Raw genomic sequence first — 11,552 nt, 5'->3', positions numbered from 1 at the left:
CTGAGATGATGGTGTGGATATGCTCCTTTAACGGGCGAGGGCTCAAAGGAAAAGACAGAAGGGAAAGGGGCTTGTTGATGTGTGAAGCAGATGTAATATGTTTACAGGAAACTCACGGGGATACTAAATGTGTAGAGGATGTGGTGAAGGGTTGGGTGGGAGATGTGTTTGTAAACAATGGGAGGGAGAATGCGGGAGGGGTTGCAATACGATGGAAACGTGGATGGAGAAAGGGGGAAACTGTGGAAGAGTGGGAGGAATATTGGGAAGTGTGGAAAAAAGAGTCAATAGGGGAGGCACGGGATAGGGTGGAGAGGGGAGAGTGGGATTATGATTAGGTGGTGAGGGGGGAGGAGTAGGGGGAAAAGAGTATGGAGGGGGGAAATTGTTTGTGATTTGGGTGGAAATGGAATGCAAAATGTGATGGGGATTATATGGTTTATTTATGCATGTTTGGATATGGAAAATATATTTGAGAATGGAGTGGTTATTGATATTTGTTTTTTATTTGATTGATTTGGGTGGAAGCCTCGGGGTCCTTCCTTTTTTGGGGATCAGTGAGGTGGACTAAAATGTTTTTAAAAATGTAACTTTGTTTATGTTTTTGATATATTAAAAGATTTTTAAAAAAAAGACACTAGGGGCGCTGTGTGGGTAAAACAAGGAAGCAAAAGAGCTACGAAATTGTTTGAGAGAAATTCGACGAAAAAGTGAATTTTGAGCAGTGATCAGTTGGGTTTGTCTGGTCGAAAAACCCCCCCTACAGTACAGCTGTTGGGGGAGAACAGTAAACAAGGAGAACGATGGCTGGGAAGCCTGAAACATCTAAAGATAGCAGCGTGCATTCAGGAATGCTAGGAATGCAGTTCGGGAAAGGCTGGAAGCCGGAATTGGAGGAGGTGGCCGCAGCGGAGGTGAAGAGTGACTTAAATGAAGTAGAAAAACAAAAAGAAAACCGACAGTTTAGAGGAGATTAAAGAGAAGAATAAGCTGGTGGAGACAGAAGAAAGGAAAAAAATGGAAGAGGGGAGTTTAAACCTCGGCTCCGCGGACATAGCCGCCGCTGCTGTGGTGGAAGAAATAGCGAGTGACAGCGAGGCAGCTGGAACGGAGGAGAAAGAAGCAGAGAAGCTGAGAAACACAACGGTTGCACTGCAGAGGACTCCCCAAGCTAAAAAAGCAGAGGGGGAGGCGGAGGGAAGGAGGAAGGCAGGAGAAGGTACGTCGGGAGAGAAGATGTCAGCGGGGAGAAAGAACCCGGAAATGAAGGGTGGAGCGGAGCAGAGAAAAAGGAGAACGACGCTGGAAATGAGAGTGGAAAGGAGAAAGGCGGTGGAGGAATCCCCAGAGATGAAAGAAAGGGAGAGGAGGAAGGAGGACGGCCCAACGATGAAAGAAAGGAGAAAAATAAAGATGAAAAAAGGCAGCGGGAGACGGAGAGAAGGAGGCGGCGGGGGAAGAGTATAGACAGGAGCTCACGCTGAAAGTGTCAATGGAAGGAGTAAATATAATTCTCACAATGATGGACATGCTGATAGGGGTGCAGGAGCAGTGTGGAAGAGTGCTGGCATGCAGGATGAGGGGGGTGAGAGAATATGAGATAACAATGAAGACGGAGGAGGGGAGAGATTCACTGCTGGAGGGTGTTAGAGTGAAGGGAGTTTTGATAAGCGCTAGGAAACTAAGTGAGAATGAGGTGACAGTCTCATTCATGTATTTACCTGCGTACATTGGGGATGGCGTAATATTAGAGAGATTACGGGAGTGGGGGGTGGAGCCAGTGTCGAGGATTCATAGGAGGAAAATCCAGGGGACACAGGTGGCTGACGGGACCAGATATTTGAGAGTATTATTAAAAGGGGAGGTGCACTCCCTCCCTTACTCAACAAAATTAAGGGTGGCTGGAGGGGAGGAATATTTCAGCGTAAAGCATGATGGGCAGAGGCAGGTATGCAGGAATTGCCTAAAACCAGGGCATATCTACAGGGAGTGCCCGATGATTAAATGTTACAAGTGTAAGGGGGAGGGGCACCGGGCAAGGAGAGATGGGTGGGAAGAGAAGCGCGGAGGCATGGGTGGTGAGGGATGGAGCGAGGAGTTCCCCCCCCGGCGGGCCCTTAACCAGGGCCACCCCCAACCTGCCCTCAGAAGCCCCAAAAAACCCCTCCTCGCAACCCCCCCACCCACCCCTATGAGTGAGGGAGAGGAAGAGGCGGAGCCAGAAGAGAAAGGAGGTGCCGATGACACGAGGAAGAAAGGAAGAGCAAGGTCAGAAAGTGGTGAGGAGGAGGAAAAGAGTGAAGAGGAGATGGAGGGAGAAAAAGGCCCTTGGAATATGACCAAGAAAGAGAGAAAGAGAAGAGTGCACGATGAGAAGAAGAGAGTGAAAAAGAACGGTAGCAGTGATGATGAGGCGGCTGGAGGAGCTGGAGCAGTGGAAATGGATGAAGCAGAAGGAGAAAGGAAAGAGCCAGATGGATTGTGGCCTGGAGCTGGAAGACCGAATCAACCAAGGCCAAGGGTTGAGGAGGAGGGAAAGAGGAGCGGAAAACAGCTTAAAAGACCAAAAAGAGCGACAACAACGGAGGGAAGACGGGTGCAGAAGGAGGAATGGGCTGAGATGACTGCAGCTGGAAAGGCTGCAGCGGCTGCGACGGACAAAGAAAAAGGGTGAGAGGCTGAAATGTTTTTCTCTCATACATCAATGCTAAATGCTAAATGCTAAATGAGCGTGGCGGTCGTATCCTTCAATGGCTGTGGCCTGAAGGCAAAGGACAGAAGAGATCAGGCGATTATGCTTTGTAAAGGGGACATCATATGTCTCCAGGAAACCCACTGGGATGAGAGGTGTGTGGAGGATGTGAGGAAAGAATGGATGGGGGAGGTTTTTGTAAACAATGGGGGGTTAAATGCAAGGGGGGTGGCAATTTTAGTTAAAGGTGGGGTGGTGGAGAATGTGAGGGAAGTTGAGAATGATGGTGGAGGGAGAATGTTAGGTATTCTATTTGAATACATGGGTGAACTGTATAAAGTAATTAATGTATATGCACCAAATATGGAAAGGGAAAGGAAATGTTTTTTTGAGGGGTTGGATGGGAAATGTGGAGGGAATTGTATGGTGGTGGGTGATTTTAATGTGTGGTGTGGTGTGTCTGACATCTTGGTTGGGATGGTATTTAAGGGTGATGTGTCCAGAGGGGCGTTGAAAAAAATGATGGAGGAAAATGGGCTGAGAGATGAATGGAGGGAGAGAAATGTGTGGGGGAGAGCGTTCTCGAGGAGGCAGATGGTGAGGGGCGTGCTAAAGCAGAGCAGGATGGACTTAATGCTGTGCAAAGGAAGCATGGGGAGGAAAATTGGGGAGGTGGGGTATAGGTACACTAGAGATGTTAAGATTCACCGATTCGCATCGGTGCACCGGCATAAACATTCAAGATGCGAGTGCACCGGTTGAAAGAGTGCACATCGGCTACAGTTTGGGTTGAACCGGGTTGAACTCGCGATGCATCGATTGCGTAGCGTCTTTGCATCGGTAAAAAAACGATTCATTCATATAAATCCCCTCATCTTGTCAACGCTCAGCAGAGACGATCTTTGATATTTGCTTTGCCACTACGGAGGCCGAGAGTCTCAGTTATCAACACACACGGAAGTTGAGGAGAAAGAGAAACACAGCGCACCGAAAAATACCTACAAATCAAACGTTTGGCAACACTTCGGATTGTTCAAGAAAGACGGTGTAATAGTCCTTTATGCTATATAGTTGACCGCAGGTCATGGAGAGTAATAAGGTATCCGTAGACCTTTGTATGAGGTATCTTTATTACTTAACAGGTCTACAGCCATGATACATAGATCCGTCCTAGATGCGGGCTTGCATACACACAGTATCACTCCGCAGCCGCAACTGCAGAGCTGGAAACATTGCAAACAGTTGTCTTTGTGTATTTTGTGAATGAAGCGCCATCTTATGGTTAAATCCTGTAATTGAACAAATGGGGAAATTGGGCAACGCCCTCTAGCAATTTGGCAACACCCCCAGCCACTGGCATCCGCTGGGCTTTTGACTGGGACACACCCATCTGAGTCTGATCTGGAGTGCTTCATCAGTACTGTCTGAGTCAAAGCTCCAGAGGTGCAGGCTCACCCAGTCTGATATGACCAACATCATCAGAGAGGTGAAATCCAACATGAAAAGCATGAAGAATGCAGTCACTGTCCACCAGTTTAATGTGAAGAGGGACAAACTGGAACGTCTGCCGAGCCAGGCAGAACTTCTCGACCTGATGGCCAGCAAGCCGTCCTCTATCGAGTAGCATGAAGCTGCAGCGTCGGAGACAGCAGTTACAGGACTGCACTTGTAGAACCGCACACACAGGTCCGACGGAGCACGTTCACATGAATGTGAACGTCAACGCAGAGAATGTGAGTAATGTGAAGTGCTTTTAAAGTTTTATTTGTTTAACATTAATAACAATTCCGGTGTCTTGAAATGAAGTGTGATTAGCTAACATTAACTATGATAGTGTTAAGGCAATACAAACAAACATCTGTTTGCTTATGATAGCTTCTAACCATATTAAAGTCTCTAAAAACAACTATTCGTTAGCTATAGCTTTCGGCAAAAGCATTAGCTTCGTTAGCATATTTGATAATTTGTTTAATGAAACTAGCGTGATTTTGGCAAGCCCATCTAGGTGTCATAGTTGAGTAATTGAATCACTAATTACAGTAAGAGTGTGAGTAATGTGAATCATGTTGTTTTTTTTAAAGTCAACAGCTATTCTGTTGTATTGAATTGAACAGCCATACAAGCAACAAGTGCTAAATGTCATCTGTTAGCCTATGATGACTCGCTGCAAAACCAACTGTTAACCATTTTGTTTATTTGTTTAATGAAATGTTATGGTTATGTTATTTGACAGAGGCTTTTATCCAAAGTGACTCACAAAAAACATAAAATAACCATAATTAACATTAGAATTTCAATACAAATAGTTACATAGTCAAGTTACATTACTTATTACATTTTTAACAGGGTAATTACTCATCTGTAACCTACGACATTTAAAAAAAAAAAAGTAAACTTCCCAACCCTGATAATGAATTATAGTCAGCTAATTAATTAAACTTCAACGGATGACAAAAGCATGTCAATATGATCTGTGCGTCCGCTACATTAAATCAGCAGTAGCCTAAGTTCTGTCTTCAGTGTAAATGCTTCTTTAATAGTCATTGTATTACAATTTGAATTCATTGTAAATAATCTTCACTGTGCTGACTGCCTGTTTACCGTTTATCAGACAGTCTCATCATTTTGACATGTTTTGTAATATTGCATGAGGTGTTTTAGTCAGTTATGTCGGCCTATTATGTAGGTTAGAATCTGTCGTGTCAGAATCTAACAATTAGGCCTAATTTATGTCTGTCTGTGAAATTGTTTCAAAATGTTCAGTTTTACCAATTAGGCTCTCTCTCTTTTTCAAGATGCATATTTCAATCCAAGAGGGGAGATCCTTGCCGGACCTTCAACGGTGCACGACTTGTTGCAACGACTTTCACTGCCCGTTCTGTGTCTCTGGTTTGTTCTCTCCAACCAAACACAGCCAGGTCAAAAGCCATCTAGAGAGCCACTTCCACCGTGCAGTTCTCCATGAAGGTAAAGTTAGCAAACATTCTCTTGTGAAATGCAAATGGAGTTGCAATGTGTCTGCATTACAAGCAGCCTGAATGTTATGATCAGTTCCATTTGAGCAATACATCAAAACAAGTCCTATGATTTGTTTGTGGTGACCAGTTACTTGATCCAGATGTTTGGTATTCATAATTTACACTTTTAAATAATATGATCACAAAATAATAATACTACAATTCTATGTTCTTATGTTTAAGGGTATACCATTCACAGATGTGCATTAAATTGCCGACCGGTATATAATTTCCACTGCAGCTACTGCCAATCCATGCTGGCGCGCAAATCAGACTTTGTAAAGCACCTGGCTTTGTGCAAGGCGAAGCACTCTGCCATAACCCCATCATCCCAGATCCATCAACGCCCATCATCCCAGATCTATCAACGCCCATCATCCCAGATCTATCAACGCCCATCATCCCAGATCCATCAACACCCATAATGCCTGTCATCCCAGATCCAGCAATCCCCATCATCCCAGATCCATCGATCTGAATTGTGCACCAATGCCTTAGCCTTTCCCTATGCAAGACTTTAGATGACGTCTTGTTCTTATTGTTTCAAAGGCATGGCCAAAGGTTTGCTTTCTGGACTCTGGAGGCCAGAAGCTTGCTGGAGGGAACCCTTCAGCCAATATTCAGAGTGCCACGCCTCACCCCCAGTGAAGAAACAGCAGACCCCGCCTCACCCCCAGTGACTGACCAATCCGATTTAAAGCGTACTCTGTAATCGTATCATTCTTCCAGCTGTATACTTCCCTGCTGAATATATTTACTGCTTACCGTATATATAATATCTTATTTATATCTACTAATTGATGTTTGTTTTTGCACTGCTGTTAAGATGCTAAACTTCACTTTGTTAATTAAGGTAATTAAGGTGAATCTAATTGTTACGTTCCCACTTGGCTAGGGTACAAACGGGAAACGACACGACCAGATTGGATTTGGTATATTTGTTACCGGTGGTTTTATTGTCACTGAAACTAGGCAAAATGATGGTCACACAGATTGGCCCCACAACACGGGTCAATCTGTCACTAGAATACAACACAAAGGGTCTCCAAAAGAGAGTTGCCCCGCTATAGAAAGAAAAACAAATCTCACTACTCAAGTGGAAACAAGCAATAAACAAAACGGGACTGTGGAAACACACAGCTGGTGCGGGTTTACAGGTGCTAATCACCTGGCTCTACGCAATATCCACTCACAGGAACGCTGGTCTACAGGTGCTAATCAACCTGGATCTAAGCAGTATAAACACACAGGAATGCTGGTCTACAGGTGCTAATCAACCTGGATCTAAGCAGTATACACACACACCAAAATCCCTACGCTAACACAGAACCCGACGACACACTGCTACTCAGTGTGCTCGCCTAGAACCCTACTATAGACACTGCTAATCAGTGGAGCTAATACCAAAGACACATGCTAAATCTCAGAATTCACAGAATGAAGGCTTATCACAAGGATAGGGTTGAGGCATCTGACACAAAATACAGAGCATCCCGACTGTTGTCCGTGCTCAGCCTTTATACTCCTCCCCCTGAGCGGTCCGGACGGCCAATGACAGCAGAGGAACTGCACAGCTCATTTACATACACAAACAGACTTAAGCTCACAAGGTAGCAGCGGCTGTAACACTAATCCACTTAATTTAATCAGTGCCAGGTAAGGCTACCTAATGGCGGGGAATTACAGCTCTTCTTACAATTGACGCAAGGAACAATTAGTTTAAATCACATTGACCTACAACGCTATTTAAAGCATCGTCAATATATCACATTTTACTCTGTATTCCTGTTATTACACAAAGGTAAAACAGCCTGACTGATACTGGATTATTTAGGCAATAACAATCATATACAACTGACGTATAATATGAGCTCTGCCAAAACTGCCTGACAGCAGACCCCCAGTGTGGAAATTCAAATAAATAAAAATGTATTCTGAACTGAAATGCCTCTCGGTCAAACTGCTTGTTTATCTTTTGCAGGCTGGTGCATGAACACACTAACAGTTGTTTTTCAGTAATCTAGCACCTCTTCGAAGACACCTTTGATTTATTAATAATAATAATGAAACGAGAATTATGATACTGTAGAAGGAACAGTGTTTAACAGTGTTGTTTTCTTTTAACAAAAACATACCCAAAAATAAATTAACAGTGTTGTTTAATATACATTAAACATCTCTTTCGACTCCACTTCAAGCGATAGAACTATTAACGAAGCACTTTTATACTAATAAAGGACTGGCTTTTCTAAAGCCAGTTGAGTAGCACTTGAAATGTTTTTGCTCTATGAAACCTGATGTACTTATATGATTCTGTTTTCTTCAAGTTGTATTTTGTTGGACGAACGCACTTATTGTAAGTCACTTTGGATAAAAGCGTCAGCTAAATGCAATGTAATACATAAAAGACTATCTTCTTTAAATTCTCCGTCACGTGCTCCGTCACAGCCGCCGTCACGTGCTCGGTCGGACCTGTTTGTGTGGTTCTACAAGTGCGGTCCTGTAACTGCTGTCTCCGACGCTGCAGCTTCATACTATTGCCTCTATCACCCAGTACCTGTTATATGGCCACCGTCCGGGCGTGTATGCCAACATGACCAACACTGAGGTCAGAGAGGCGGATAAAAGGGGAACTGCTGAGGGCGCCTTTCATAACACCCAAGCACACCTTACAGGGCATAGGGGCAAATATAGGGAACAATTAAAACAGCACTGAACGCTTTCAGGATTCATCATCACATTTCTTCATCATTGTAACATGTAGCTGTGCATTTGTGCTATCAGCATTCAGGAGGATATCAGAGACGAGTAAGCAGGAGAGATGCCTTCGCTGCCATGCATCAGGACTGAGTGAGCCGAAAAGGGCTTCTGCACTCTTGTATATATAGGTGTGGGAGGAGCTTATTTGTCTGTGAGTTTCGTGAAGCTACCGTATGTTCCCGTAAGCAGGTAAGTTGCCATGTATTTTCTTAATCCTATGTTGGACCTTTGTAACCCCAATAAAATGTTCATTCCAAATGTTATCCAAATTGTTATTTATTTACAATTCACGTGTTCTCTTAATTAATTTCAAGTGGGCTGCCATTTTAGTTTTAAGGCATGAGGAGGAGTAAGCACGTGGGCGTCCATTTTAGGTTACGAGCTGGAAAGGGTTTGACGGTTAGGATTATAATTATAATGAGGGGGAGAGAGTATCAGGCAGTGAATTATAAGGGGCCACCAGAGAGAGCGAACCTGCCACAGAAATGAGAACATGGGGCACTCGCTGAGTCAGGGAAGAAAGGGTTTCAATCCTGCTGCCAAGACGGCTACAGGACTGAATGCACTGGCCATCCTTGCTCTCCACCGAGGCAGATATGACGTTGAGTGATAGCTATCATAGTAGTGTTTTTACTATCACTCACATATAACAATTCTAATACACATCTTTAGTAGTAATCCCAGGAGTCTGATTGTTTCGGTTTATTATAACTAAACAATCTCCCCCCAGGATAGCCCTGCAAGGTGATCAAATCCAAGCAGTGTGTATTATAGGAACATGTAGCTGTGCGTGTGAGTTTTCAGCATTGAGGAGGATATGCAGCTATACGCGTGAGCAAGCGATGCATTCGCTGCGCTGCATCAGGACAGAGTGAGCTGGAAAGGGCTTCCACACGCTGTTTATATAGAGGTGTAGGAGGGGCTTATTTCCCATGTAACTTTCTGAAACCTCCGTATGTCACGGTGAGCAAGTGAGTATCCATAGTTTTTTCTTAATCCTGTTTTTGACCTTTGTGACCCCAATAAAATGTTCATTACAAATTGTTATGTTGTCTCTGTATTTATTTACAATTCACGTGTTCTCTAAAGTGGGCCTCCATTTAATTATTTCAGCATGAAGAGGAGTACTGTTCTAAACAGTTTAAAAGTGTCAGACATAGGCCGCGGCCGCCTTGTTGCAATTGCACTGGTTTCAGTTGGCTTCAATTTGTTTTATATCGTCAGCCATTGGCTGAAGCCCCGCCCATATCGAATGTACAGAGCAGGCATCTCGTTGGCAAGTTGGAACATGTTCCCGTCCTTGTTTTTCAAAAGTTCAACTGCTGCATCAAGATCAGTTCGCTTTCCCTGAGCTAACGGTTTTCCAACAATGAGGTAAATATCACCGTCCTTGGAACAATATTTTTCATTATCAATGTCCGTACCCTTCGCCTGATCAAGGTGGGCTCGGGGAGTAACCAAAGCCTTCATCCGGGAGAGCCGAGCCTTTGTTTTCAGATTGACAAAGCCTTGTAGATGTGGGGTGCCGTTAGCACCTAGCTCCTTAGCTACGTTAGCATAGCAACATGTAGCTTCAGTAAGCGTACGCTGAATGAAGTCCAAGTCGATGAGTGTATAGTTGTTGAGAGTAAAACACCATCTTTTACAAGGGTTATCCCTCTTAGAGGAGGAAGGACAAAAATTGTGGCTTGGATCGTGGTGGTGCCATGGTTCCAAGGTGCCGAGGTTGACGGTAATACTAACGTCAACCTTGGAACGTCTTTTGTTTTATAGGTTTCAACGCAAAATGGCGCCACGCAAGCGCAGACAGGTCAAGAGGCGGACCCCAGCTCCGCGCAGGCGCAGATCAACAAAGGTCCGGGCGATGAATGGTAACACCTTCTGCTGGAGGATCACCAAGCAAACTGCGTGGACAGTCCCCAAAAAGACGTCTAGTGCTGTGGCGGGAAACTTCCTGGGGATAGCTATCAAGCTAAATGATTTCACTTCACTTGTACACTGGGACAGATATAGGTTTGCTAAGGTGAAAGTCGAAGTAAGGCCAAGATATGCCACATACAATGTGACCCAAACACTTAATCAAACTATGGTTGATTATGATGACATTACTTACGTACCAACACAAACAGCGCTGTACTACGGCTATGCTACAGCCCGAAAATAGAATGCTAAATCCGGCTTCACTCGCACGTATGTGCCGAAGTACTATCTGGTGGCCGGAGCACAGGCGGCAAAGAACAACTGGATCGACTGTCAAAGCGGACAAAGTGTCCTTCATTACGGCTTAAAGGTCTGGCATGAGCCACCGCCGGAAGCTAGAGAGTACATTGTGATTATCACAGCCTGGATCAAATTCCAGGGGATGTTAAAGCTTCAGTAATCTCGATTCCCCGCTGTGCAAGCATGCCCTTCGGCCTGAGTAATCGGTCACTTCGCTTAACGGCTCGTTCCCTTAGATCGGTTTAAATAATAACATGAAATGTATATGTGTTTGTACACATTTTTATTAAAAATTATAAGGAACACTTGGGTTGTATTGTGGTGTATCTTTCAACTCCTGGAAACATTCATCCGCACCATTCCACATTTTTGTAGACGTTGACTCGCCGCATTACCCATCTCGTCGGATTCTCAAAGTACCGCAGTCTCTTCTCCTAAATCCTTTTGAACTCTCCTATCCACTTTTCCTTAACCCTGTGACGTTTCACACAGAGGTCAAGGAATAGACGATAGGAGCTGATTTTTTTTACTATAAACCGCCAGGATGACTCCGGCCTTTGTCAGCCTGCCGGTCTGGCAGCACAGCTGCACACCCGGTGGGTGCTGAATGCAGCTGAGGTGGCGCCTCTGCATGTCCTGGATGAGGAGAGGGTCAAGCAACAGGATGTCCAGGTTGTCGCATCCTGCCGCAAGGTTTTGAGGAGGTCCTGGATCAGGGCGACCATCGCGTGCTTCACCTCCATTTTGGACCGCTTGGCCTCGGTGAGACAGCGGGCATCTCCGGGGTCCACCTCGAAGATGCACAGAGACAGCTGCCTCATGAAGGCGGGGTACAGCTCGTGGCTCTCTGTTGTGACACCTGC

The 11,552-nt window shown here is 44.8% G+C and overlaps 1 protein-coding gene across 4 annotated transcripts; it reads left to right on the top strand.

Moving 5' to 3' along the window:
• The first annotated feature begins 472 nt into the window (after window positions 1–472).
• LOC117533534 lies at window positions 473–10,994 on the top strand. Of its 4 annotated transcripts, none has more exons than XM_034197323.1 (3): window positions 479–2,670; window positions 5,488–5,659; window positions 6,259–7,882. In XM_034197323.1, exons 1-2 carry the CDS (start codon window positions 1,493–1,495, stop codon window positions 5,624–5,626), a joined length of 1,317 nt encoding a protein of 438 aa, XP_034053214.1. In that variant the 5' UTR covers window positions 479–1,492; the 3' UTR covers window positions 5,627–5,659; window positions 6,259–7,882. The 4 variants fall into 4 exon arrangements, with proteins under 4 accessions (XP_034053211.1, XP_034053214.1, XP_034053213.1 ...); XM_034197322.1 differs by having other exon boundaries at window positions 5,893–7,882; XM_034197320.1 differs by lacking the exons at window positions 5,488–5,659; window positions 6,259–7,882 and adding an exon at window positions 10,243–10,994 and having other exon boundaries at window positions 473–2,670.
• The last annotated feature ends 558 nt before the right edge of the window (window positions 10,995–11,552 follow it).

Source organism: Gymnodraco acuticeps, unplaced genomic scaffold (assembly GCF_902827175.1).
Source record: "Gymnodraco acuticeps unplaced genomic scaffold, fGymAcu1.1, whole genome shotgun sequence".
Lineage (NCBI taxonomy): Eukaryota > Metazoa > Chordata > Actinopteri > Perciformes > Bathydraconidae > Gymnodraco > Gymnodraco acuticeps.
This window is presented reverse-complemented; position numbering and strand designations above follow the sequence as displayed.

What these genes read in the sequence shown, in the direction of transcription:
- LOC117533534 (XM_034197320.1), top strand. Translation starts at nt 1,493, where the DNA reads ATGGAAGGAGTAAATATAATTCTCACAATGATGGACATGCTGATAGGG. An exon ending in GCGACGGACAAAGAAAAAGG is followed by an intron (nt 2,671 to 10,242) that starts GTGAGAGGCTGA and finishes TTTGTTTTATAG; the next exon opens with GTTTCAACGCAAAATGGCGC.